The 27981-nt window shown below is 54.7% G+C and overlaps 1 protein-coding gene across 1 annotated transcript; it reads left to right on the forward strand.

The window, feature by feature from the left end:
* BCL7A (BAF chromatin remodeling complex subunit BCL7A) lies at nucleotides 1-27548 on the forward strand. Its single transcript, XM_032431459.1, has 6 exons — nucleotides 1-255; nucleotides 7237-7318; nucleotides 10425-10521; nucleotides 14466-14633; nucleotides 21286-21407; nucleotides 24586-27548. The coding sequence occupies exons 1-6, from the start codon at nucleotides 164-166 to the stop codon at nucleotides 24655-24657; spliced, it is 633 nt and encodes a 210-aa protein (XP_032287350.1). The 5' UTR covers nucleotides 1-163; the 3' UTR covers nucleotides 24658-27548.
* The last annotated feature ends 433 nt before the right edge of the window (nucleotides 27549-27981 follow it).

Below are 27981 nucleotides of genomic sequence, written 5' to 3' on the forward strand. Positions count from 1 at the left end.
CGGCTTTGTGTGTATGTGTGTGAGTGTGTGTGAGTGTGTGAGAGAGTGTGTGTGTGAGTGTGTGAGTGAGTGAGCGGGCGGGCGGGCGCGAGTGTGGCCGCCGCGGAGCGCGAGGAGGACCCGGCGGGCGCGCTCCCCCAGCCTCTCTCTCCCCGCCAGAACCATGTCGGGCAGGTCGGTTCGAGCCGAGACCAGGAGCCGCGCCAAAGATGATATCAAGAGGGTCATGGCGGCTATCGAGAAAGTGCGCAAATGGTAAGCGGAGGCGCCTGCTCGCTCGCCCGCCCGCCCGCCCGGCGCCGCGGCCGCCCCAGACCCCCGCAGCACATACAAAAAGCCGGCGGGCGCCGCGCCGCGGGCCGGCCGCGGGCCCGGGAGTTGGAGCGGCGGGCGGCGCGCGAGCCGGGTCACCTGCGCGAGGCGGGGGCCGCGGCCGCTGCCCAGGTGCGCTCGCGCCTGTCGCCCACCTGGCGCGGTGGCGGCGGCGGCGGCGGCGGCAGCCTGGAGGCGGCGGGGCGCCCCGGGGCCGGGCGGTGTAGCGGCGGGCCGGCCCCGCCGCGGCGCTCGGCTCCCGGGAGGGGGGCTCGGGGCCGGCCCCAGAAGCCATTTCGTTTTGTGCAAGTCACATGAAAGCGGCTTCCCGCGCGCCGGGGCCGCGATGCCGGCGGCGGAGGGGAGAGCGCGAGCTCCATTGTGCAGGCACCGAGCGGGCCGCCGCCGTCTCCGTCTCGTCCCCGCGCGCCCCGGGCGGCGCAGCGCCGGCCCCCCGCGCCCCTGCCCGCGCCGGGCCTCCCTCCCGCCTCCCTCCCCGGCTGGCTGGCTCGCTCGCTCCCCGCCTCCCAGGCCCGGCGCCCTCGAGTCTGCGGAGTTTGCAGAGCGCGAGCCGTTTAAATTTAGCGCTTTGGGCTGCCTGGAGCGAGGGCTCTCGGCGAGGAAGAAAGATGGGGGCGAGCGCGAGGAGGAAGCGCCGGGGCGGCCGCGGGCCCGGGGCGCCCGGCACCCCCGCCCAGCCCGCCCTGGCCGGCAGGCGCCCGCGCGCGGGGGTCGGCGGGCGAATCTTTTTGGCCAGAAGCCGGTCCTCGGCCGAGTCTGCCTTTCCCGAAGCAGCGGCTCGTGTTTGTTTTGCCGAGAGAGCCGTTGTTTTTGTTCTCTGCGCGGGGGAGAGGAGATTCGGTGCTGGCCGTGCGTGTTCTTCGAGCTCACGTTGGAGTCTGTCCGGCGTGGCCTTGTTGTAATTAATACGACTGAGCGCGTTCGCCGCCTCATCGGGGTCTGGCTCCGAATCGGCCCGCGGGCCAGGCCCCAGGCGCAAGCACCTCCCCGGGTTGGGGCAGACTTGTTGAAAACTCCCGGCTCCTTGATTTCAACTTTATTATTTTTTTCCCACGGCTTCACCAGGGTCAGGGAGGGAGAGGAGCAGCCGCGACGGTCTCGAGTGTCAGCCCCCGCGGGCTCGTCCTGACCCTTTTTATTTAAAGACTAAAAACTGGGCAGGCCCCTCGTGGGGTATGTTTATGTTTAGGGGTGGCATTTCTTGAGTAACGCCTTGGTCTCTAAAAACCACTGGGGGTGAGCCTCCAGCCTAGCCGTGTCACAAGTTAGCTGTCCTTTCTGAGTCAAACCCAACAAAAAAGGCAAGAGGAAAATCAATAAAGTCCACGTGCTCCCGGGCCTCCTATGGAAAGGGCTGTCTGCGGATGGCCGGATGCCCGGCCAAGGGCTGGGTTTGGCTCCAGTGGGACAAAGAATTTTCAGAACCGTGAGAAGGGGAGGCCTTCCAAAGTTGAGATCCGAGTTTTCGGTGCTGTGGGAGCTCCCCGGGGCACGCAGGGTGCCCAGTGCCCAACTGGAGCCATTTAAAAATGGCAGAAACAGCTTCAGGCCAAAACACACACGGGAAAACAAGCCCACAGTCCCCTCTCCTGTGGGATTCCCAGAGGGAAGGCTGGGGTTGTCCCCTGCCTTATTCCCCGGGGCAAAGAAAGAACCGGTGTCTGGGCCTGATTCCCTTCTGTCAAGGCCTGGAAGTGAGAAAGGGGCTGGGGGCAAGCTGCCTTTCTCTGTTCCAAGAGGCGTGGTGGGGCCTTCTGCTCCAGGTTCCCAGCAGGACAGAGGCTCGGTACCCTGACAGATGCTTCCGTGGAGCCAGTCTGCCAGTGCTCTGCAGGGAGGGCAGATGGACCTATGGGGCTTTCCACCCGGGGGGTGGCAGAACAGGCAGCCTGGGGCCCCCCTCTGGCCTGGCCTGTGTTTGGGGGAAGGGAAGAAGGACGGGTCTCCCTCCCTCCCTGTGTTTCGGGAAACAGGTCATGATAAAGACCTCAGGCTTCAGGATCTCCTGGCTGGGCTTCCAGTTCACTTCCTTGCGGTGACCTTGGGCAAACTGCGGAACTTCTTTAACCATGGCAGCCATGGGTCTGGTGCTGCTTTCTCCCTCCTAGAACGAGATCGTGTCTCCAAAAGCACCTATTCCTGCAAACAGAAGCAGTCACTAACGGTGTCCTTATTGTAAGGTGGACGCCATAAAGTATGTGTTTTGCTGATTTTCTTTTTTTTTTTTTTCTTTCTGCCCGTTTTAAGCAAAAAAGACTTCGCCTTATTTTCAGGGTTTCCCCAGCCCCGAGAAGCCAAATCTCACCTTCGCTGTACTTTTAGAATAGGCCTTCCAGTCAGTCCTTGAGGCTTTGGGTTGTTTATTAACTGCGTGGCCACCAACCATGCCTTTCACTAGTGGCTGGGACATCGGGTTGCCAGATTTAGCAAATAAAATTACAGGACACCCAGTTAAATTTGAATTTCAGATAAACAATGAAATAACTTTTTAAAAATAAGCGATATATGTGTATAAATTTTAGTGTAAGTATGTCCCATGCAGTACTTGGGACATACTTATACTAAACTGTTACATATCTGAAATTCAGATTTAATTCAGCATCTCATATTTTATCCAGAGAGCAGAGGTGTCTGGCATACCATTTATCCTGTGAGTGTAGGGTGGTATTCTTCTCAGCCCTGGTGACCCCTAAAAATCCCCCCTCTGCCAACCCTTCCCTTCCCTCGTCCCCAGAAAGAGCCAGCAGTCAGCCGTGACCACCCCATCCCTAGCTGCCAGCCGTTTTCCCTCCCTCGTCTGGTGTCCCAGCAAGGCAGGCTGGTAGGCTGTGAGGCTGCCACAAGATGGCTGGAAGAAGAACAAAATGGTGGGCCCCTTTTTGGGAAACTGGGCCAGGGTTAGGGGCCCAGTGTGGGTGGAGAATAGCAAGGGAGGAGGGTCACTGGGTGGGAGACAAAGGCTTGAGCCACAAAGTAGGCTTAGGCCCGGAACCCCTGAGCCCTTGGTCTGAAGGGTCCCTCAGTGACTTATTGAAGGAGAGAGGCCTGTTCCCTGAAGACGTCCCACACATCCCACCCACCCATCTTTAGGGCCACACCTCTTTACCTTTGGGGATACCCTCTTGCCAGGTGCAGGGCAGGTCAGGTGAGCCTGGGCCTAGTTAGGATGACACCAGCCGTAGACAAGGCCTCCTCAGGTGTCAAGGACTAGCCCTGGGAAGTGATACAAAGTGAGGGATTTGCAGTCTCTTTGAGGGAGTCAGCAGGGTCCCCCTTGGGCAGTGACCCCAACATCTTGGCTAGCCCTTGGACCTGGACCCAGGAAAACATTAAAAATTGACCATAGCCTCGAAAATCTGTGGCGGGTGCTTGCGGTTTATATGGGAGCCTATGCTGGGGGCGGGGGAGTGTTTGGGGCTTTATTGCTACAGCTGGGACCCCATTTGCCATTTTGTCCAGGAGCCCAAGTCTTGAGGGGCAGAGAGCAGTACTTGAGCCTGGCTGGTTACCGGGGGGCCCACAGGCAGCTTTGTGGCAAGGTGGGGGTGTGCCCGCTGGCTGTGGTGAATCTGGGCCCAGTGCCTCCAGTGGGGTGGGGGGTGAGTGCTGGGGGCTCTGAGAGAGCCCTGACTCCTCATGCACGTGGGCCCCTCGTGGCCACGTCACCGCCTTTATGAGAGTCATCAGGAATTTGGATTTTTATGTGGTGTCTCACTTTTTTCTTCTTAAAGTTTGGCAATTGATTCAAATTTTAAAAACTAATATGCAGGCCAGACAAAACATGCCTGTTAGCCACTTGTTTGCCACCCCAACTATAAAGTAGTAAGTACAGCTTGATTCCCTCACTGAGGGCCGGGGCTGCGTGTTCTGGGATGATGGTTTGGGGAACTAGTAGGAGCTCCATCGTTTCCCTGAGCCCGTGTGTTGTCTTCCAAGGAGCTGCCGGCTTGAGGAGACACCCGGAGCCCACTGGTCACGTCTGTGAAGTCGCTTCCTGTCCTCCCTGGTGCTTGCTCTGCCCCATTACCCGCGTTCCAGGGCCTCGTCTCCCTGCGGGGCTCCTGGGCACAGGGCAGTCCTGAGGTCCATTCCCGAGGTTGGGTTCTTAATGCTTTGCCCCATGTCCTAGAGCCCCTCAGTGTCCGGTAGAAATGCAACCGAAGAAAGGTTTCTAATCCTTGGGGTGAGTTGGAGGAGACTCAGGCCAAGGGGTCACCAACTGGGGCAAAGGGGGGCGCGAGAACCCGGCTGCAGTCTGCCCGTAGCTCGCAGGGCCCTCAGCCCCTCCGGGAGGCACGTGCGACCTGAGGGTCCGTCTTGGCCGGCTTGCGGGCTGCAAAGCCCAGACCGGGCACGCTTTCTGCCTGGAGACACGTCCTGTGTTTTTTGCACGTCAGTTACTTTTGTTTTTGTTTTTGTTTTTGTTTTTAACACAACCAAACCTTGGATTTGCTGACCTACTGGGGCCCTGGCCGAGGAAGCCGGTTGAGGGACTGTGAGTAGTGAGCGCCTTTGGCCATTTGCGTGGGATGCTAGCAGTTTGTGTTTCTGTCCAGCTTCTGTAACCGATGTGCTCTGTGGAATGATTTCTTAGTTTTTCACAGGAGACAGAATAGCAGAGTGGGCTCTAGTCGGAGCCTGTGTCCAGTCCTCGCTCTGCCTTGGGCTAGCTGTGTGACCATGAACTAGTTATGTAACCTCTCTGGACCTCTTGTTTCCCACCCATAAAATGGAGTGACAGTGGCTCCCCTCTCCTAGGCTTATTGGGCAGTCTTTGGGGGAGAGGGCTTGATTGTAAATAAAGCACTTGGCAGATGTAAGCTTCAGCACACAATGACTATTACGATTGTTGCTTTGTCACCAAGGTTGTTCCTTGGAATGCCCCGTCCCTTCCAGGTACCTTCTGATTATTCAGAATGGAGGTGGGGAAGGACACGGATTATGGGCTGTCCATTCTGCCTCTAAGATGTAGGAGATGGGTGGGTGCTGACTTAGATACGTGCCTTCATTTTATTCTTTCTGGGCTAAAAGGGGGCAGGAATGGGGGTGGGAGAAGCTGCTCCTAAAGCAGTGTGGCTTTGAATACTGGCCCCGGAGAGACAGACTTCACCTTCTCATGCCTCAGTTTCTTTATCTGTCAAATGGGGAGGGTGACTGTTGCTGCCACACAAGGTTATGGGAAGATTAGAGCAAATGTGTATGGGAGCTTAGCACATTGAAGACACTAGAAATAGTCCTAAAATAAGTAAAAGCCAGACTGTGGCTTCCTCCAGCAGGGAATCTGTAGGACCTGAACAGGCAGTTTGGGGAATGGAGATTTCTGTGGTTTGGGTTAGCTGGTTTTGAGTGTGCTCAGGTGCCCCGAACCCTCTGTGGCAATTGAGTGCCAGGTGGCTGTAACGTGTCCCACCAGCCCATGAAGGCCACCCACCCATGGAGGGAAGGCTGGTCAGGTACCTGCTAGCTCACAAACAGAGGTGCTCTTGCCACACGTAAACTTCGGTTCTGGTGGAACCCTTGTCACTAAACTTGTTGGGGGCTTCTGGCAGCTCTGTCACCTGTCCTAGGTGTGCATCTGGGCCTGACATCCCACGGTGGGTTCCTTGAATTAAGCAGCCGAGAGAGATCCTTTGTGACCTCTCACTTCTCCTGAGATGGCAGAGCCTGGTGCCGGGAATGGGGACCCTAGAGTCCAAACTGCTTGGTTTGGAGTCCCAGCTTTCTTTCCGGGTGATTCCTCCGAGCCTCGATATTGTCAGGTGCACAGCCCCTGGCTCTCATTCCCAGTGTTAGGGGCAAGAAGTGACTTGACCTGACCTGTGGACTGCAGGGGTCAGGGACCAAAGTTTGGAGGCTGTGACAGGAATCTAGGGAATGATGGTGGCTTGGAACACAGTGGTGTGGAGGAGAGGGTGGTAATTGTTATCCTTCATGAAAACCAGTCACCCCGTTTCCTTCTCCTGGCTTGTGATTTTTGTCCTTACCCATAAACCTGCTTCTAGTAGCGGGGGTCCCCGGATGCGGTCCCCCAAGGAGCTTAGGCTGTGGTGGGGGCGGGGGCAGGGACAGTGTGCAGATGTGGGTATTAGGAGGGAAGACCCAGAAACACATGCCTGTCTTGGAGCCGGGATGTGGGGTCTTAGGGCATCCTTCTGGCTGGCTGCTGTCCAGGCTGTGCTTCCCTGTTGAGGCCTGTGGACCACCCTTGGGGCCAAGGCCACTAGGCATCCAGGTTTGCCCTTGTTCCCCCGCCCCTGCCCGCCCCCCCCACCCCGGCTGCTCCAAATGGCCCTGAAGAGCACTGGGTGGTTACTCACGCTGTCTTCTGCCTTCCTTCCTCTGACCTCAGAGGCATTGCGGGGAGGACAGGGTGAGTCCGTGGGTGCCCTTGGTGAAGCCCCCCCTCAACCCCTGAGGAGGAAATGCCCTGCTGGCCTAAAGCCCTCCCTGCTGCCCAAGGGGTTGGGGTGGCCCAGTTCGCTGGCTCTGTGGAGTTGGCAGCGTTGTGAGGCACAAAAGCTGGAGGACCTTGGGGCACAGCTCTCTTCATCCAGAGCAGCCCTCTTTAATGGCAGCCCCTCTGTCCGCCCAGTCTCACCAGGCACATCCTTCAAGGCATGGGGAGGCTTTTCACATGTGCTGTCTCATGTAGTCCTCATGGCAGCCAGAGACTGCTGACCCTGTGTGGTCTAACAGACGGGGAGACAGAGGTGTAGATTGGTGAGTGACTTGCCCAGCAGCCCCCAGCCGCTAGATCTGGAGTGATCTGGAGCTCCTTCCCTTGACCCCAAGCTGAGCAGCCCCTGTGTCGCAGCTCCTGCAAGGCCCGTGTCCCCCACGAGGGGTGCGCAGGGTTCTGCCCCAGAAACCCCCTGGTAACGAGCTCTTCCTCATCTTCTGCAGGGAGAAGAAGTGGGTGACTGTGGGTGACACATCCCTGCGAATCTACAAGTGGGTCCCTGTGACAGAGCCAAAGGTGGACGATGTGAGTATGTGGGCCAAACCCCTGGGGTGGGGCCATCCATCCGTGCTCCCCGCACTGCAGGTAGAAGGTGCTGTCCACCCTGTGTGCGACCCTGGGGCCAAGACCACCTGGGAAGCAGAAGGACCCAACTTATGGCTGGAGAGGCTGCTGCACCTGGGTCCTCCTCCTCACTCATAGTCCAGCCCCAGAGTTTGGCCCTCCGGGAGCTGGGAAGTGTCCCCTGCAAGTCATCTCTTCTGGGCTGAGAGCCCTATAGTTTGCCAGTGGGGACATGCCTTAGGGCAGAGCTGTCCCCTCCCTGGGGCCCTGGGCACCACGGTTTGGGTGTAGCATACGCCCGGACAAGCAGACCCTCCCCCATCGTTGTCACTGCTCCGGAGCCCCCAACCATCTGCCAGGTCTGTCGAGTTGATCCTTTATCCCCTTTGTACAAGTGAGGACACAGGCTCAGAGAGGTGAAGCCACTTCCCCGGAATCACACAGCAAGTGCCGGGTCTGTTTGACTCCAGAACACATGCTCTCTTTGCTGTTGGAGAGCCTTCTGGTGGTTGGAGCTGCGGGCCACCCCAGAGTGACGCCAGAGCGAGAGGGCTTGGTGCATGGGAACACAGCCACGGCTGGGGCCCTGGGGTGGGGGGCAGGGGGGGGGCTCCAGCCACTAGAGGGAGCGTCAGCAGCCCTGCCTGGTGTGGGGCAGGGGCTGTGGAAGCTCCTGCCCCACATCGTGGGTAGTTTTTCAGCTTCGCGGCTCCTGGGCAAGTTTACCCCCAAAGACACCAGGTCAACTACTCTTATTTCCAGTCAGCATCCAGAATGCTCCCCCCTACAGACCTTGGCATGGACTGTCCTGCCCGGGGTACCTTCCCTATTCATGCGAACAATCCTCCCCCCCAGGACGATGGCTCACGCTGAGCCACATGGATGGATGGCTCCATTTGCTTCTGGGGGGTCGTGGTCATGATTGCTGGGTTCCTAGGGGGCCATAAAGGCAAGGCTAAGCCTCCCCGCAGCCGTCTTCAGTTACCTGTCCCAGGTGTCCAGGCAGGGCTGAGGCTCCATTCTTGACCCTGTGATCACAAGCTCGTCTCTGGGCAGGTTGGTGCTGGGCGGAGAACGTCGGTGTGTGTCACCCTTTCTGGTTCTGGCCTGGGCTCCTGGAGCCCCCAGGGTTGCGTTCCTCGAGGCCCCAGGACCTAGCCCATCGCAGCCGTTGGTGCTGGCCGTCCCTGGAGGGGAGAGCACGGTGCAGCCGGGTCCTGGAAGGCAGCTGCTGGCCCCGGCCCACGTCTGTGCCTTGCACATCATTAGGTGTTGTGTAAACGCCGGTTGCATTTGAGAAGACATGGTCCCTGCTCTCAAGGAATTTATAATCTCGTTGGGAAAGATAATTATAGAATAGCATGAAACAGACATCAGGGAAGTGCCAAAATGGATTGGGATCAAGGAGAAAGTGTAATACATGGGCTGCCGGGAAGGACAGGGCAGCTGCAGGCTGGGAGAGAGGTAGAGGACAGGTGCCTCCCCCCCCCCGTTAACCTATGATGTCAGACGGGTGACCCCAACCTGCTGGGCCCTCGTGCCCTCTTCCGTGCAGTGGGGTAACAATAGGCAGCTCCTGGGGTTTCTGCAGCGGAGTCAAGGCGGTTTATCAGAGAGAACTTAACCCGGCACGGCTGTGCAGACGGTGCTCGAGAAATGCTAATTTGCCATTGTCTCAGCCACGATGTACAGTAGGATGTTTCCCCCACCCCCTTTCCCTCTAGGGCTGTGCGCCCCACCCCTGACTGAGCATCCAATCCCCTGGGAACCGTGGAGAAATGCAGGTCCCTGGGCCCCACCCCAGACAGCTGAGTCGGAATCTCTGGTGGTTGTGGCCAGGAATCCGTATTGTGGGGGGGTAGCTTTTTATTTTTCTAAACACCCAGTTACAACATGGTTGCGCCATTCCCCCCTCCCCTTTGGAACTCTAGCAAGTTTTTTCCTTTTAAATAGGGAAACCAATTTACAGAATTCAAGTATTACAAAACATTTTTTTTTCCATGAAGACAACTCACATGCCATAAAATTTCACTCTTTCAAGGTATACAAGTTAGTGTTAGTGTATTCACTGTCATCTAGCCATCACTGCTGTAATTCCAGAACATTTTCGTTACCCCAAAAAGAAAGCTCACACCTGTTAGCCGTCACTCCCCCACCGGCTTCACGGTCCTGGAATCCACCAATCAACTTTCCATCTCTAGAGGTGTGCGTATTCTTCAAATGCTGCTTTTTTCAAATATATATATATCTTTTTGTAAATCTGCTTCCTGTCCCTGTGTACGCCCCCATGCCACCCAGCTCCTTTCGCTGGAGGCGACCAGCATTTGTTTATCCTTCCAGAGACAGTGCCCACAAACACACGTGTGGATAGACATTCGCGTGTCCTTTTCTTTCCGTGGATAGTGGCCTTCCCTTCCCATGTTCTGCACCTTCCTTTTATGCATCCTGGAGATGACTGAGATATTCTAATATGCTGATATTTCTGTAGATCATTCCACGTTAGTATATGAAGAGCTGTCTTATTCTCAGTAATTATTGCATTACGTTACGTGGAAAGAATGTGCTGTAATTTAACGACTCTTACCAGTGGACACAGGTCATTTCCAACATGATCCTATTCCATTTGTAAAAAAAAAAAAAAAACCGAATGGAACTGCACACAAAAAGCATCCCCTTCACCATCCCTCCTCCTTGGGATCTCCCTCCTCACCTGGCCTTCCGGTATTTTGCCGGGAGTCAGCTGACTGCTGTAGGCAGCCGTGGGGCCTACAGATGGTGGGGGTGACCTGTGTCTTCTCTGTCCCTCACCCGGCATCACTGTTCCTGTTGGCATGCCTGCTGGTGCATAAACCACAAGCCAGGTTTATGCCCAGCCCCAGAATCCTCCCTTTGGCAGGTGAGGCCCCTAATGGGACGTGTTCAAATGCAGGCCAAGGAGAGCCCTCTGGAGACTTGCAGGCTCCAAGATGAACCGGCCAAATAAAATATTCATATCACCCCCCGGGGGCTTGCTCACGCATGCACACACAATGTGGTGACTCGGTGTCTGCTCCATTTTCTCCTCCAGAAGAACAAGAACAAGAAAAAGGGTAAAGATGAGAAGTGTGGCTCTGAGGTGACCACGCCGGAGAACAGCTCCTCCCCGGGGATGATGGACATGCACGGTGAGCTCTCCTGCTGGGCCCTGCGCTGTGGCAGAGCACTCAGCTTTTGTTCTCACCAGCAGGTTTGTTCACATTCCAGGCAAGGGTAGGAGGGCTGGGCAGCGCCAGGAGGCCTTGGTGCCCAGGAGAAGCCTCAGCGGAGAAGAAACTTCTCTTCCCAGCACAGCAAGCCAAGAAACGTAAAACAAGAAACAAGCCAGAGACATAAAACAAGACCTTCTCGAGCCCAGTGACACAAACCTTACGGGGGACGGGGGGTGCGACCTGTCAGCCCTGTGTGTGCTCAGGAACTTTTTGTGGGTCTACGATCTTTTCCCCTCCTAGGCCTGACCTACCGTAAAATTGACGCCGTTTTCCATTTCCTATTTCTCTTTGGCTGCTGGGAAACTCCAGACTGGATTTCCACATCCCGTTAATCACTCTGGGACCCGGGGACCTGCGTTGCACAATGACATCCTACCTTCCTTTGCTGTCTTACTTCAAAAGTTACAACCGGTGTCCCCCTGATGGAATCCAGGCTGGAGACCTGCATTAGCCAGTCTGCGGTTTTGACATTGCTCGCGCTGAGTTCCCGCTTTACCTCGTTAATGGATAGGAAAGGCACACGTCATCAGGGTATGGCTTCATGATCGGTATAGAGATTCCATACAGCCATACAGCCGGCCCAGGTCAAGACGGAAACGTGCCTGGCCATCCCCCTGGTGTCCCCTCCCGGTTGTCCCCACCCCTCCAAGGACTTCTGACCTGAGAGGTTCAAACATGAAATTTCTGCAACATCGAGTTTCCGATGTTTATAAACTAGGAAATCTGCATTTATGCCATACTTTGGGAAATCAGACCCAGAAACTCGGGGAGTGTGTTTCCCTCAAGGCAGCCATAGCCGTTCCTGCAGGAGACTGTGGTCACTCCGGGGCCACCTGCCTGGGCTGCCACTAGCAGAGCTGGTACCACTTGCCTTTTCCCATCTCTTGATCCCAGTTTCAACACCTTTGTCCTTTTGACCACCCAGGCCTTTTGTACAGCATGGTGGTATTGGATATATTGGATTGATCGCGTTTCTGCCCCTCTGGTTCCAGGGCTGTCCTGCTCTGTGGAAGGAGTGCCAGTGAACTTTCGCATTTGCCCAAACTGACCAGTCTGGAAAACACAGTCACAAGCTCTGAGGGCAGGGGGTCTTGCTTATTGCTGGGCTGGCTTCAGAAAGCATGGAGGGGTTTTGCTGACAGCTGACACGTCAGGAAAGCCCCTCACTGGCCATACAATCACAGTTGAACACTGAACATGGAACACAAATGAACCAGGTATTGGAGCTGGGACGTAACCTGCCCCCCTGGCATTGCTTAGATCCCCACTCTCTTGGGATTTGAGAAGGCCCTCTGCCTGGCTCACAGGTGAGAGCCTTTTAGAGCAGAGGACGAGATCCCACCTGGGTTCACATCTGGCTCCCTAGGACCCCCCCCTCCCAACCAGCTGTGTGATCCTGGGCTAGTTCCTTAACATGTAACTGTCAGATCTGTTTTCAGTCTGCCCAGTAGGAATGGTAATGCCCACTTCATAAGGTCCTTGTGAGTATTAAATAAGATAACCCCCTCAAAGCCCTTGGCATGTTAGTAGCTCACGTTTAAGGCTGTCACAATGCGCCAAAGCATCTTGTTAAGCCCATTTCATGCCTTACTTCATTCATCCTAAAAATAAGCCCCATTGTGCAGATTAGGAAATGAGGCCTTGGGGAGGTGGCACCCCAGGTTAGGAAGCTCACGGATGCCAGTGCTGGCCTTGAGGTCCTTTGGAGGCAGAATCCAAGTGTGTGGCCACCAGCCCAGGAGCCTCGCTCACCTTCTCAGTCTCCTTTCCATTTTAGCACATGTGCAGCTGAGACCCTCCTCCAGCCGCAGGGCATAGATGTGTGCAAACGCAAGGAAAGATGTGGGCCTGGACAGGATTGTCTGCAAGACTCCCAGTGGGATAGCGGGCATCTGCAGCCACCTCTTTCGAGTCTGAGATTCTATCAACGTCGATTCGAATGTCAGGGTCACGTCGTTACCAGGTGACCGGGTTAGGCTCAGGCAACTAACTCGTTAAACATTAGTACTTGTCGTCATTAATTAACATCACTCCGTGCTGGGGCCTGTGGGTCAGGCCTCTGCCTTTTACACACACACACACATAGCTTGGTGTAGGAAGGAGGTTTATATTTTCTTAAAAGGCAAATCAGGAGAGTGCACTTTTTTTTTTTTTTTTAAGTCCCAGAATTCACAAGAGGATCTTTTGTGTAACTAGTACACTTAGAATAAGATGCAGTTTACCTGGCCGTGACCGTGTGACTGCCTGGCGCTTCCTTGGCAGGTTGAGTTTGGAGTTGGGTGGAGCAGCTTGAGCAAGGGGTTCTGCCGCTCAGAGCCTCAGTTTCCCCCTCTGGAAACGAGGGAGGTAATAGCACCTACCGGGCAGGTTGTCGGGAGGATGGAACAAGTGACTGTAAGTGTTTTTGCCCAGGTGTCAGCATGCAGTAGGGCCCAGGATGTGTGGATGTGCTTCTCCGTGTCTCTTCCTTGCTCTCTGTCTCACAGAAGTGGCCTTGGTCCCAAGTGCACAGCATGGCCCAGAAAAGCAGTGCGGTGATAGTTTTGAAATCACCACTTGGATATCTGCAACCTAACATGATTCTCTGCACCTAAGACGGGGTCTAGCGCCAGGGGATATGTGCCCCTGGACCCCCAGCCCTGCCACCAGCTCAACGATGAATGCAGTGCTCAAATTACTTCTCTTTTTTTCTCTGTATTATGAAAAATTTCATAATTGAGAACAGTAGGAAGACTAGTGTGATGAACTTCATACACCTGTCACCTAGGTTTTCACTCACATGCCATGTTTGCCTCTTCTTCTTTTTTTTTTAATGTATTAAGTTTTTTAATTGAAATGCAATTTACATAGAAAAACTGCACAGCTCTCGAGTGTTCAGTTCAGGGAATTCTGACAGTCGTAGGCAGCCTGTGCTGAACTGAAGTTTCCCTGCGTTGTGTTTTAAGTCCGTGGCTAAACCCTTCAGCACGCGTCACTAATAACATTTCTATACGCCTGCCGTGCTGTTTTCACTCCTAACAAAAGTAACTGTTACTCCATCGTATCTTCTAAATCCCAGACTATATTCAAATTCCCCAGTTGTTCCAAAATGTCCCTTACGAGCTGGCACATTCAAAACAGAATCTAAATAATTTTCACATGTCCTTAATTTAGCTGTTAATTCTCTTAAATTTCTTTACAATAATTTTCCCTGCTTCTCTCTCCCTCCCTCTCCCTCCCTCTCCCTCCCTCTCCCTCTCCCTCCCTCTCCCTCCCTCCCTCTCCCTCCCTCCCTCTCCCTCCCTCTCCCTCCCTCCCTCTCCCTCCCTCTCCCTCCCTCTCTTTCTCTCTCTCTTCTTTAATGGTTCTGACTTGAAGAGCCTGGGCCGACTGTCCCGTGGAGCACCCTACTTTCCGTGTACATGTGCTCTCCCCTTTATTTCGTACCGAGCGGAAGTCGGTCTGGACCCCTGGTGAGCCCAGCGGGAGGTGTTTGGCAGCGCTGCCGCATGGACCAGGCTCCAGCCCTCGTGTCGCCACAGCCACGTGCACAAATCTGGCCTCTTCACCCAGAATGAGGCCTCAGATGCCCCCCAAAGACTTGAAACATGAGAGGCCACCGTGTGTCGCTGGCTGCCCCCCCCACAGGACGGAGCCAGAGGGGGTGTTCAGGCAGGCTCACGGAAGCCTTCTCCTTGCAGGACATATGGAACGGCCCCAGGTGGCTCATCTCCAAGGTGTCGAGGGCGGGGAAGTGTCTCCTTCCCTGGCAGAGTGTCCTGAGGGGCTGCCGGCAGAGAGGCTTGGGGAGGCCGAGCCCCCAGCCTGCCTTTCCTCAGTAGCTGGGGGTTTCACCCTGTGGTTCTCTCCCCGCTGTGCAGATGATAACAGCAACCAGAGCTCCATAGCGGATGCCTCCCCGATCAAGCAGGAGAACAGCAGTAACTCCAGCCCTGCTCCGGAGCCCCACTCAGCCGTGCCCGGCGAAGGCGCTGACCCCAAGGCGGACGAGGCGCAGGCCGACGGGAAGGAGCTCCCTGGGGCGGAAGGTATGTGCCCGCAGGGGCTGGGCCTTCGTGCCGTCGGTTGACAGGTCTCTAGGAGGTCTAGCCACATGCCGACCCCTAGAAGGTCACAGTAGAAGAAAGGTAATGCCTAGACTAGCTCAGCTTCTTGTGGGGCAATTTAAAAATCCTACAGTGTAGTTTTGGGAAGGTAAGTTCCGTGGAAAACTATAATAAGAAAGAGGAATGGTGAGTCTTGGTGAATTATGGGGAATGTTTCCATTTTAAATAGGGTGGCCAGGGAAGGCCTCACTGAGAAGGTGACATTAGAGCAGATTAGGCTAAAATTAGGTAAGGGAGCAAACCCTTTGGGAAAGGGGGAGAAAAGCACTGTGGGCAGAGGGAACGGGCAGCGCAAAGGCCCTGCGGCAGGAGTGTGCTTAGTGGCTGGGGAAGAGCGGATGAGGGGTTCACAAAGTGAGATGAGGTCAGAAGGGGCAGGACCTTGAGTGTGGGGGGCTCTTAGGCCAGTAAACAGACCCTTGCTTCTGTGCCAAGGGAGACAGGAACCATTGGGACTGAGTGCCATGGTCTGGAGGGTCACTTTGGTTGCTGTGATTGAGAACAGATAGCAGGACTAAGGCAGTCATCCAGATGGAAGAGGGTGGCAACTGGTGTGACCAGAGTGGGAGCAGACGAGGTGGTAAGCAGCAGTGTGATTGTGGAGGACATATATGTACGTGGATATGTATATGTTGGCTTATTTTTGTTTATTTTGAGATCTCTGGATTCTTTTTTTTTTTTTTTAACATTTTATTTATTTTGATGGAGAGAGAGAAAGAGAGAGACAGTGAGAGAGGGAACACAAGCAGGGGGAGTGGGAGAGGGAGAAGCAGGCTTCCCGTGGAGAAGGGAGCCCAGTGCGGGGCTCGATCCCAGGACCCTGGGACCATGACCTGAGCCGAAGGCAGACACTTAACGACTGAGCCACCCAGGCACCCCGAGATCTCTGGATTCTTGCAGAAGAAAATTTTGAAACCTACAGAAAAATAAATAGGGTACTCTCCCATATATGTCAGCTGAATTCGGCAGTTGTTGGTTTGTTTTGCTTTGTCTGTAAGTATTTGGGGGTGAGGGCATTTGAAGGTAACTTACAAATCTTACAGCATTTCATCCCTGAACACTTCAGCACACATCTCTTAAAAATTAGAATGTTTTCTTACCTGATCACAGGTACCGTCATTACACTTAAGAAGATGGGTCTGTAGTTCTTGCTTGTCTGATATCGAGGTGTATTTTGAAGGTCAAGATGGAGTATGTGTTGACAGGTGTACCTGGGCTGAGGGGGGACTGGAGGGTGACCCCTGGCACCTGAGGGGATGGCCTGGCCAGCATTTGTGAAGGGAGGAGAGGAGGAAGAGGGCTGGCCCGGGGTGGAGGCCAGGCTTCCCTGTGCTTGGGGAGGGACTGGGTCGGGTCTTCTCGGGAGGAAGGCCTCTTTTTGCTGTGGCATCACTTTGAATCCCTTTCCATTTCCTTTGACACGCTTTCCCACACCTGCCCTGTGTGAGGCTGCTTCCTGCCCCCCAAGCACTCAGAGGGAAGCAGTGGGGGACGGACACCAAAACTGAGAATGAGACTCTGCAGAGGTCACAGTCAGACTAGATCCAGCGTGGGGCGTGTGGATGTGGCCACGGGCCTGGTGCTGTTTTTACTTTTAATTTGAATTGGATGTCAGAATTTTAAAATTAAACAATTTCACTTAAACAAGATTGATTTCCACCTTCTCTTGAGAGAATCAGAAGATTGGGCAATACTCCGCATCGGGCTCCTGGCTCGGCGGGGAGCCTGCTTCTCCCTCTGACCCTCTCCCCTCTCATGCTGTTTCTCTCTCTCTCTCTCTCTCAAATAAATAAATAAACTCTTTGGGCGCCTGGGTGGCTCAGTTGGTTAAGCGACTGCCTTCGGCTCAGGTCATGATCCTGGAGTCCCTGGATCGAGTCCCGCATCGGGCTCCCTGCTCGGCAGGGAGTCTGCTTCTCCCTCTGACCCTCCCCCCTCTCATGTGCTTGCTCTCTCTCATTCTCTCTCTCTCAAATAAAAAAAAAAAAAAAAAAAAAGAAGATTGGGCAATACTGGGTCTGCTTTTCCATGGAGCAGCAACCGGTTAAAGCAGAGATGTGGTTGCCCTTCCAGGGAGGGTGGGTGAGCCTGCATTTGCTAGTTCCACACTCCCCACCACTCCCTATTGTCTTCCTGACACTGAGGCCCAAGAGTCGTGGCCCCATATCCCTCCGTGATCACTGTTGCTTTCTTTATTACTCATTTAAAGGAAAAACTACGTTGTTTTTTTTAACCTATTTCTCTATCGAAAGTGGAAAAGTAAAAGTCTGAGAGGTTGGGAGAATCTGTATTTTTTTGAGGAACAGAAGAATATTCCTTCAGATTTTTTATTTCCTTACCTGTGTCTGAGTTGAACAGCCCCCACGACTCATTCACGGCACTGCCTGGCCCTTAAGGGGGCTTTTGAGTTCGTGGTCAGCGCTGTGTTAGTAGGAAAAAGGAGCCTAGGGGGCTCAGGAAAGGCTTCCTGCTGCCTGACGTGGGCTCGAAGGCTGAGTGGGGATCAGAGGGAAATGAGCAGTGCAAGCAGAAGGGACCAGGGGCAGTGCCTGGGGACGTGTGGGGGAAGGGGCAAGCCAGCCAGGCATGAGGGTCTCAGGTGCTCAGTGTGGCACCCCCTTTCTGAGCCGGATGCGGAAGGCACTCGTGCCAGGTAGGCCTGTGGGCGGGGCGGGGAGGGCAGGTGACCCCACACACGGGGAACAACACAGGCGTCAGGACAAAGACTGGACAGCCCCCCAGCCAGAGCTTCGAGTGTCCTCCCCGCCCCAGGAGGACCACTGTTGAGTCTAGTGTGGTGGCCCTAGAAGAATCTAGATGAGATTATAACCTCCTTTTTTTAGAATACTTCCCTTAACAATCACCATGGAGATTGTTCCATGTTAGGACGTACAGGTTTGTTTCGTTCTCTTTACCAGCTTTGTACTGTTCAGTGGTACGAACGTGTCATCATTTATTTAAATAGTCCCCACGTTGATAATCATACAGGTTTTTTCCCCACACATGATCCTGCAGGGAGTCTTGTCCGCACATCTTTATCTGAAGGATAGAGGGACTGTGTATTTAGTCAGAGGTGCGGGCATTTAAAACTGGGGGAGATCCCACCGTTTTCCTCCAGAGACGTGGTAGGCAAGGCTTGTCAACCTCAGCACGGCTGGCATTTGGGGCCAGACGCGTCTCGCCTGCGGGGCCATCCTGTGTGTGGTGGGATGTTGAGAGGCCTCCCTGGCTTCTCCCCACGGCGGCCCCCAGCACCGTCCCCCTCCCGAGGCTCTGCGGGCAGTGGGTGGTGGGACCAGGGGGCTGGGTCCAGGGACAGGATGAGCTGTCACGTCTGGGCTGACACTCGCTAGCCGTGTGGCCTTGGGCTGTCAGCGTCCCCTCCTGCGAGCCTTTCTGTTTCCTTATTTATAAAGTGAGACAGATGAAAGTTGCCTCCCTCATCCAGTCCCCGAAAGGAGTGGGGCGGAAAGGAAGCAAAAGTGCTCACCCGGGCCTGAGCCTGACGTGAGCGAGGGGAGGTCACGCACTCCTGCCGGGCCAGGTGTGCACACATCCTGGCTTCTTTCCCATCCTGCGTGCTTTCTCCCTCATGTCTCCCATGTCTGGGGGCTGCATCTCCTTTGCCCTAAAAGCCATTAAAGCTCAGTTGCAGAAACTGCTTCTTGGGTTGTTGCTTCCAGAATTGGTAACTACGACACCCCGCTCCCCTCCCTCCCCCCACTACCACCAAAAGCTTTACCCGTCCAGGGGGGAACTACACCGGGGTCCTCTTCTGACGACCCCAGGCCACTGGGCCCGCACAGTTGCCCAGCATTGCTCGAGGGAGGGGGTGCCTGCCACTGTTGGGGGAGCCCCCATGGGAAAGGCATGAAGGCCTCCCAGGTGGGTACGTGCAGCCTGCGGGTCGGGGTGGGTTAGTCACCAGCTGTTGACCTTGCTTTGAACTTGTTTACTGCTGAGTGAGTTCAGGGAATGACATAATGTCCAAACTCACTGGACTAAATTTAGGGCCTAGGAAAATAATTTCCCCTGGGTGAGTTCCAGCACCAGCACTAGGAGAATCAGGCCGCTGCACCGAGCCCTTGCACGCTCTGTGAGCTTTAAGGCCAGTTCCTGCTGAGCTCTCAGGCCGGGCAGGGGGTCAGCATGACTCTCGGGGTGGCTGGCCATGATTTTTGAACCTCCCTGTCCAGTCTGCAGAGCTCAGTGTGTAGGGCAGAGAGGGGAGGCCAGAGGAGGGCAATAACAACTCAAAAGTTTGCTAAAGCAAACGTCTGTTATGAACTAGAACATAACATTAACGTGGATTTCTTCCCTTTTTAAAAAACTGAGATGAAATTCACCTTTGTCCAGTTCCAAAACATTTCCATTGCCCCCAAAGGAAACTCTGTACCCATAAACTGTCACTCCCCCCTTCCCCCTCACCCTAACCCCTGGCAGCTGCCAGTCTGATTTCTGTCTGTATGGATTTACCTGTTCTGGATGTTTCATATGAGTGAAATATGTGCCCTTTTGTGTCTGGTTTCTTTCACTCGGGATCATGTTTTCGAGGTTCCTCCACCTGATAGCAGGTGCCATTCCTTCCCTCCTATCTGTGACTCAGTAATACTTTGCTGTGTGGATTGCGTGGATGCACCACGTTTTATCGTTTGATTCATTTGTTAATTTGCATTTGGGCTGTTTCCATCTTTTGGCTGTTAGGTATAGTACTGCCGTGAACATTCATGTACACGTACCAGTTTGAGGACCTATTTCCTCTTCCTTTGGGTCTCTACCTAGTGGTGGAGGAACTGGGTTGTACAGGGATTCCGTGTTTGACTTAACATAACAGAGGCTCCTGGCTGGATCCGTCGGTCGGTAGAGCGTGTGACTCTTGATCGTGAGTTGGAATCCCACATTGTGTGTAGAAATTACTTAAATAAATTTTTTTAAAAAGTAAAACAAAATATTAAAGAACTGTCAGGTTGATGGGGAGTGTGGTCCTATGCCCTGGTAGTTTCTCCCCCCTGGGGTTATTTTGTTACTTGAGTACTTCCCCTGCGCTTTCCCCTGTCCCTTTAAGTCCTCACCGAGACTCCACAGCGTGGCTATTGTCAGCCGGGATGACTTTTAGGGCTCCCAGAGGAAACAAGTGGCAGAGGCATGATGGGAACTCAGGTCTATTTCTAAACCCTGGGTCCTCCCAGGTACCAGGTTGTAGGCAGAGCCCAGCCCTGGAGAGGGCGGACCCCTGAGCCTCCCCGCGGCAGCAGGAACACCCAAGCTCGGGCCCTGGCAGGGTGGTGGGTCTCCGGGTGCTGCCCTCAGGATATCCGGGCTGCTGGTTTGGGGAGGCAGAGTATGTGTTAAGAGCAGCTCACCTGGGATGGACATGCTGGGAGGACAGCCTCCTTGGGAGAGGGGGTCTTCCACCTCCTTCCTGCCCTGCTCCCCAGCCCTCTGCTCCCCACTGGCTTCAGGCCGTGGAGTGCTGCCGACTTGCGTGCTCGCTTTAAAACTTAAGCCTGGATATATATATATATATTTTTTTCTTTTCTGCCTCAGAAACCCCAGAAAGGGTGGCATTCTTGAGTCTTCTAGTGCCCTTTGAAAAAATCAGGGTGACGGATGTTGTTGGGGCCTTGAGTGCAAGCCGAGTGGGGCCCTGGGCAAGATGCTGCTCCCACCGTGAGCCCCGTGGCTCGGTGCCCAAAATAACCTCCTCTCCCCCAGCCGCACCGCCTCGCCTCGTACAGCCGGCTGCGGCCTGCAAACCCCTTCTGCTAAAGGACTGCGCTGGGGAGGGGAGCAGGCAGACCTGTGCATAAGAAACAGCCCAAATCATTGGCAAAACAGATTCATAAATAAGTGATTGCTGGATGGAAGCCGTGCGGCCATCTTGTACACTCTTGTATTCAGAGAATTTTTAAAGACATGAAAAATTTTTCCAAAATTCTGTGTGATCTCTATTTGGGGAGAGCAGAGAATTATATGCATGGGGGGGGGGAACATCTGGAGAGATGAAAATAAATCCTCTGAAATGTTAGTGGGTTGGTAGTTGTGGGTGGGGTGAGGTAATCAGTGATTCTGACTTTATTTTTTCCCGTATTTTCTGTTTCTGTGCAATCATCAGTCATTGCTCTGATGGTCAGGAAAACACCCACATTATTAAGAGAAATGTCTACAAAGGGGCAGTTCCCTCGGCCGGCTCCCCAGGTGGAGAACGCAGGCTCTAGAATGGAAAAGGGAGGAGTCAGCAGCCATGATGGTTGGGGCGCGTTGTGCCCACCAGAGGGCGCCAGGTGCACGCGGCACAAAGCGTGTAGCATTCCCTAAGATGTCCTCTTAGGGCACATGGCAGGTAGTGGGTGTGCAGGCAAGGGTTGGAGGCCCCAGGGCCAGCGTGGGGCCTGGCCGCTGCAGACAACCTGACGAAAAACTAAGAGGCTTCCCAAGCGCCCCAACTCACTGCAGGCCCGACAGACCGCCTGGCCGCAAAACTCCCCAGTTCCAGGTATTTTTAGTAATTGGTCCATCTGGCTCCACATCTCACGTGTCTGAAAACAGCTTCTGTCATCTTGCTTTCCCTCAGATGCTTCTGACGAGCAGAATTCGCAGTCTTCAATGGAAAACTCGATGAACAGTTCAGAGAAAGGTGAACGGCAGCCATCTGGAGACGCGGGTCTAGCTGCAGAGATGTCCGCAATCTCTCAGGTACCTCGATCGAGGTCTCAGAGGGGCAGCCAGATCAGCCGGGAGCCCGTTGGGGTGTCGGGGGTACGTTGAAAGGGGTTTCGTTACTTTGTTTCGTGGTTTTCTCCTCGGAAGATTGGCACTTCCCTGCATTCACTGAGCGGGAGTCGTGAGTGTCCTGGGGCCCAGCCCTCAGGGAGGAGGATGTAGGAAGAGGAGGCGGCCTTTATCCCAGTCTCGGCTTTGTCACTTTGTTTACTCAGGTCCACAAAAGCCTTGCCTGCTCTAGTGACCCCAAGCCAACTTCCTTTAGCGCGGGGACGATAAGTCTTCAGAATCCGAAATGCCGGATGAATCATCCTTTGGAATTTTGCAGCTGACCACACCGCCCCCTTGCTTGGACCCCGTTCGGGGTCATCCCGTTTGTCAGCATCTGGTCCGTGCAGCAGCAGGTGGCCGGTGGCTAGGAACAAACATCCTGGGTTCGAATCCCAGCTCCTTCACTTAGCGTAACCGAGCCTCCTTGTCCGCAGCTACCAGAATGGGATCACAGAAGTGTCTTGGGGCCAGGGCGCAGATGGGATGAGAGAATGTGGCGAGCACACTCGGTGTGGAGCTGGACACAGGAATGCCTCAGATGCCGTCACTGTGATTTTTCACTGTCAACCCTCTGTGCCCACCTAAGCTGAGTGGGGACTCCGAGGTATCAGAACTTGAACTAATAAAACTACTCTCCAGTACCTCTGGAGGAAGTAGCAGCAGAAAGATTGGAAGGGGCCAGGGTGTGGCAGCACTTGGTCTGCGCTTTGCAGGGCTGTAAGCCAGGCCTCCCGCAAGGGGAAGTGCCTCCTGGACTCTAATGTCTATATCCCCTTGGATCTGCAGCCCCCTCCTCCTGCAGAACACACCTCCAAATGCCCAAAGACACAGAAGGAGTGTTGATGGGAGATGTGAGCCATGACCTAAGTTTGCCGAAAGGGGACTGGTTCAATTAATCGGGGGTCATGGATAAGACAGACTGGTATGGAGCTGTTAAAAAGAGTGTGGCTGATCCAGGTACAGACAGAAAGAAATATCCTCCCGATGTGAAATGAGAAGAGCAAGACCTAGAACCTCAGGCATAGCTGGAGCCCATTAGATTAAAAATCAAAGCCTCCTGAACAGTGTGTAAAACCAGAATGTCTGCTGGGGTCTCCTGGCCTTCTGAACTCAGTGGAGGAAAGGTTAGCTTGAACCTTTGATCCGTACCCTGGGGGCATCTAGTGCTCTTCTCCCCTCCCTCCCAGATGTCTGAAAGGTGCAGGGGTCTTCCATTCTCACAAGCCCCCCACCTCCACTGCCATTTCCAGGGGACCCAGACCTGGAATGAGGCCTCTTCCACTGTTCTCAGGCACACACGGACACAGACTCGTCCACAGAGCTCCGAGGTTTGTGAGCAAGGTGGAGGTTGCATTACAATTAAGCAAGCAACTAGACACTCACATTTGGCCATTCCTGTGTTTAAAAAAAAAAAAAAAAAGCTTCCCCAACCTCCCGACAGGAGCAGTACTTTGACTCTTCTCCCCTGTTCGGCTATCCTTAGCTCGTGGCTCCTCTCTTTTGCTCCCTTTTCCCTTTCTCGTCCACTCCCAAGCTCACATGCTGTCCTCCCATCCAACTGTTCTGCAGAACCAAAGAACCTTCTCCCCAAGGGGACCCAGGGGATCCTCTGAAGGCACAGTACCTGCTTTTTCTGGTTATGTCTGTATCGGGCTTTTATTGCTTTCAGAATGAGAACCAGGGGGAGCACAGAGGCAGCTCTTCCGGCCCCGCTGCGGTACGCGCTCTCAGGGTCTGCCAGTGAAACTCCCACACAGCCCACCTCAGGGCCTGGGGGCTCCATTCAACATACGTTGTGCACCCACTGTGGACCGGGTGCTCTGTCAGATACTAGGGACCCAGGGTGAGCCGGAGATGGGGTCCCTCCCTGCCCGCAGGGGGCTCACCATGACACAGGGCACCACAGGCACGAGCGGATTACGGGGTCACAGCGCGCGCTGCAGAAGAACCCGAACGGGGCTGCAAGGAGACCTGATGGTAGAGCATTCTCTGGACTCTGGCGTAGGCGGAGAAACGGGCGGTGAGCGGGAATTTGAAGGCTGAGAAACTAGGGCCACGAGGGCAGGCTTTCTGGGCTGGGCCTGGAGACAGGAGTGAGCCTGAGGAACAGAAGGGGAGGCCACGGTGGCTGGGGCCTAGCGGACAAGGAAGAGAACAGCCAGCCGAGGCACAGGTGGGCCTGGGCTGGGTGCTGGGCCCTCTCAGCCTGGTAGGGAGTCGGGGTCTTGCTCTGGAGTCAGTGGGAAAGTATCAGCGGGTTTTATGTTCTGTGTATGATTGCTGTTTTGGGATTTCTTGGACTGTGTGGAAGGCTGCGTAGGGAGACCGCGGAGCAGGATGCCGCTTTGTCTGGGCAGGTGATGGGTGCAGGTGCGGACGGTGTGAGCGTGGCAGCGGGTGGAGGGGAGAGGTGGGCAGGCCCAGGGCTATTTGGAGATGGAGTTGGTGGGACTAATAGGTGGGGTGTGAGCTTGATCCTGAGCAGGTGTGGTGTCGACAGACTTGGGGGGGGCCGGGCAAGGTGGGTAGTCATCAGCTGGTCTCGGGCAATGGGTCAGGTTGGAGATGCCTGAGTGGGAAAGTCAGAGTGGGGGGGTGAGTGCCGGACCTTTCTGCGCCGTGGGGCTTAGGAATGTGGTCACAACTACGGCCCTTTTCCCCAGAATAACACACATATGCATTCAGCAAACGCTGAGTATCAGGAGGAGCCACTGACCACATGGCAAGGTCGGACGAGGTCTTTGAGCTTGGAGAGGTCGATGTGGAAGTTGTGCACAAATGATTACCCTGGCGATTAATGACAGACTGGAAGGCTGATAATGGGGCGACCCTCCCTGGCTGGTGTGGGGCAGGGGACGGGGGAGCTCAGAGGCACAGGGGGCCGTGTGCTTGGGAGACCCGGAGGGAAACCACCATGGTGGGGACAGGCGGGGCCCAGGTGACACGGGGCTTGGTGAACGTGGGCCGCGGGGTCAGAACTGCGGATTTGAACCACAGAGGCCGGTCCTCTGTTTCTTCCTGGGTTGACCTTCAACCTCACGGCTGGCCTAAACTGCCTTCCTGGTGTGGTAACCTGTGTCCTCTTTTCTTCTCCCCCAAGGATTTGGAAGGAGTGCCGCCCTCGAAGAAGATGAAACTGGAGGCCTCGCAACAGAGCTCTGAAGAGATGTAGACAGTACGTTCAGTCCTGCTGTCCATGTTTCACGGGAGATCCATCTGCAGGCTGAATCCTAGAACAACTTCACCTGAGCAATTCCTCTCGGGTGCAGACAGGACTACTAACTTTCCAAGTTTACCAAGTGCAAATCCAAGAAAACCCAGAACAGCGTAACTTCTCAGACACTGAAGAACTTTCTGCTGTGAAGCAAAACACTCGAGTGTTGAAGGGACTGTCCTTGGGAAGGCGGGGTCGACAGCTCAGGAGTGTCTGCACACTGTCTCTGAAGCCAAGATTACATTTGTGTTGCTGCTGTATTGTTTTGTGTCCCCCCCCCCCATTTCTCTATTTAACGATATAAGCTATTCGAGGGTGGTACCGATCAGGGAATCGGTTTTCGTCGGGGCTTTTCACTGTTCGCCCGATTCCTTCCGCTTTCTTTTTTTGTGCCTTGTGCCCTTGAGGTGACCTCTGGCATGTTTTCCTGGTTGTTTTGCATCTCCCTTTGCAAAGTGCCCTCGGTTTTGTCCAGGCAGCTGGTGCCACCGTCCTCACTCCTCTCTCCTCCCTGACCCGGGACTTCAGCTGGAGCGGAACAGGCAGGGTGGAGGGGGACCCGAGGCCTCGCAAGAGCAGGACCTCCTCGGCCACCTGATCTGCAGCTGCAGGGGCGTCGGGCAAGCCCTGGGCCCTGGGTCCAAGGTCCGAGGAGCATCGGATGTCGGGGCACTGCCGCCGAGGGCTGGCCTCCGGATGTGCTCTCTCACTTCCTCGGGGCATCTGGGGCCGGTGTTTCCAAGGCCACCGTGGTGGCCCAGACGGACGCACAGAACCCTTCGATTGCTCTGGCACTTGCAGCCTCCCCCCACCACACGGCTTTCTCCCACACCTCCGAGGACGAAGCGGCTTCTGTGGCTGACTGCAGGATTGTCTCCTTAGGACGACAAAAGGGCTGAGGAGGCTGGGAGCAGATGGCAGGAAGAGCTGGTGCTGAACTTGCTGTCACGCGATGTTGCCTGGATTTCAAATCCGCAGTAACCTGCTACCCTCTGCCTCCCCCCCAACTCGGCAACCTCCCCCCCACCCCCCTGCCGCCCGGGGGGAGGCAAGATTGCAAAGTGTTCCTGATGCTCAGAGCCAACAGTCCGATGGCCTCTCGCTCCCAGGATGCACTCACGGTCCCCATGGGGGAGCAGACCCTGAGGATTGGGCCTCAAAGGCCAGAAGCAAGGCACCAAGGAGTGGGACGCCCTACACTCCTCCAGAAAGGGGTGATCGAGTCCTCTCTCCTCGCCTCCATCCTCTGCCTGTGCTGGGACACCTTCCTCTCACTAAAATGGAGATACCCCCTTGGACGAACTGCCTGATTGTTTGGTTCTGAGGCCTGGTTTGCTCTTAATTCCTAGATGGACTCCTCGGACCTTAACCCTTTTCCTGAGCTTTCTTTACTGCACTGGAGTTCCAACTCCCTTTGAGTTGAGTGAGGGGGTGGGCGGGTTGGGGGGAGGGGGTTGTTTTGTTTTGTGGTTTTTTTGTTTTGTTTTGTTTTCGTTTTTGTTTTGCTGATTGGTGCATATTCAGGTACCACCTTTGATACCTTTGACGTGTGGATCTCTCTCCTGACCACCATGGAAAGTGTCTGCCAGTTTCTAAGTTTCTGAGGGTGAGGCTCTTACTTGTTTTTAAGGGAGCCAATCTATTTCCTGCACTTCAAGAAGAATCAAAATGTTCCTGAATTTCAAATACCTCATGCAAAAATGTCTCCTGAAATAAGGGAAAAAAACAAAAAACAAACTTTGAAAATCTTAATGTTGAAGTTCGCAATGCCGAAAGGTTTCTGTCTTAAAAAAAAAAAGTCCTTATCAATTTTGCCCCTCAGGCAGTCAGCTCTGTGCAGAACTGTGTTCTGCGTTACCTCTCAGCATATCTCAAGGCGGCTTTACCTCCAGATCCTCTAGAGCTAGAGTAACTTTTTTTCTTTGCGGCGAAACTCCATTTTGATGAAAGATGAATTTGGATATTTATTTCCTTTTTTTTTGGGAAATGAGAGGTTAGAACCAAGACAGCTGAAGGAGAATCACACGCATCCACAGAAACGGCACGTCGGCCGGGGGTTCCCCACCCCCCCGCCACCCTGGGGGCCCCTTCCGGTTGCGGTGGCCTCTCTGGACAGGCAAGGGGAGTCAACGCGGTTGAGGATGAAGACGACATCTGCGACACCGAGGCTGTCATTTGTTTTTCTCTGAAGTGCCTGAAGGTAGGAAGGGGCCTGTGGCCGGGACCGACCGGGCCCCCCCCAGCTGCTGAGGCCACGCCAGACAAAGCACCAGCGGCCCTGTGCTCATCGCTGGCCGGGAAGGCCTTCCGCGCGGGACAGTGAGACTGCAAAAATCCAGATGTGCTTCCTTCCCCGACGCAGTCTGCTCCTCGGAGCCACTGTCCCCCACCCACCCTGTGCCCCTCGCCCCCCTCCCACCACAGAATCTAAGACCTTTCAGCGGCCGAGCCAGGGGCGGGGCGGGGGGGGCGCTCGGCAAATGCCTTCCGTGGCCACCACGTGGCCTAAAGGGCTCCCAGGGCAACCTTGCTCCCCGCCACACGTGAAGGGGGAGCTTCGGCTACACATTCCACAAAGTGCTGGCACTTACACCCGGAACCCGGAAGGCGGTGGGCCCGTTTATAGGGTGGTGACCTCCCATTACCAACGATGTCATGGTTTGGAATGTTCATTATCGCCAAGGACCCGGTTAGAGGTATAAAGACCTTTTTTTCACCGTTACCTAATTTTTTTTCTCCTCTTACGTTTGGGTTTTTGTTTAGTTTTTTGTTGTTTTTTTTTTTGGTGTGTTGTACAGCAGTATAATTTTTCACTTATTTATTCCATCAAGTAGATATGGTTTGTACAATGTACAATGGTTCCATTTCAGAAAATAAAAAAAATTCAAATCATGAACACCATGTGATTTTGTAGCATTATAATCGAGAGTAAGTCTGATGGATGGTGAGAAGGTCCTGCACCGGCGCGTCTGGCCTCCTGCCCAGCTGTGTAGCCCTGACTTTGTGTAGGACACTGAGCTCCTTGCAGGCAGGCCTCCCGCGGTCATGTTAGCTGCCGTCGTGAGCCACTGGCCGGGTACTGGGGGCAGGTGATGTGGGACCACCCTGTTGAGGTGAGAACACAGCCCTAGAGACGGAGCGAGGCAGAGCCCTCCTGGAAAGGCCACGCCTGCTCCCTGGTCAAGGGCACCAGCTTGCCATGTCCCTGACTTTGGGAGGCTGTGACTCATGGCCGGGATTCTGAAGGGTCAGCCCAGAGGTAGAGTGTAACTTTGTCTTGTC

This window comes from Phoca vitulina, unplaced genomic scaffold (assembly GCF_004348235.1).
Source record: "Phoca vitulina isolate PV1807 unplaced genomic scaffold, GSC_HSeal_1.0 scaffold46, whole genome shotgun sequence".
NCBI classification, from domain to species: Eukaryota; Metazoa; Chordata; class Mammalia; order Carnivora; family Phocidae; genus Phoca; species Phoca vitulina.

Excerpts from the sequence above, each read along its gene's own strand:
- BCL7A (XM_032431459.1), top strand. The coding sequence starts at position 164 with ATGTCGGGCAGGTCGGTTCGAGCCGAGACCAGGAGCCGCGCCAAAGAT. Across the intron at positions 256-7,236 it reads ATCGAGAAAGTGCGCAAATG|GGAGAAGAAGTGGGTGACTG; the intron begins GTAAGCGGAGGC and ends CATCTTCTGCAG. Across the intron at positions 14,634-21,285 it reads GGAGCTCCCTGGGGCGGAAG|ATGCTTCTGACGAGCAGAAT; the intron begins GTATGTGCCCGC and ends GCTTTCCCTCAG.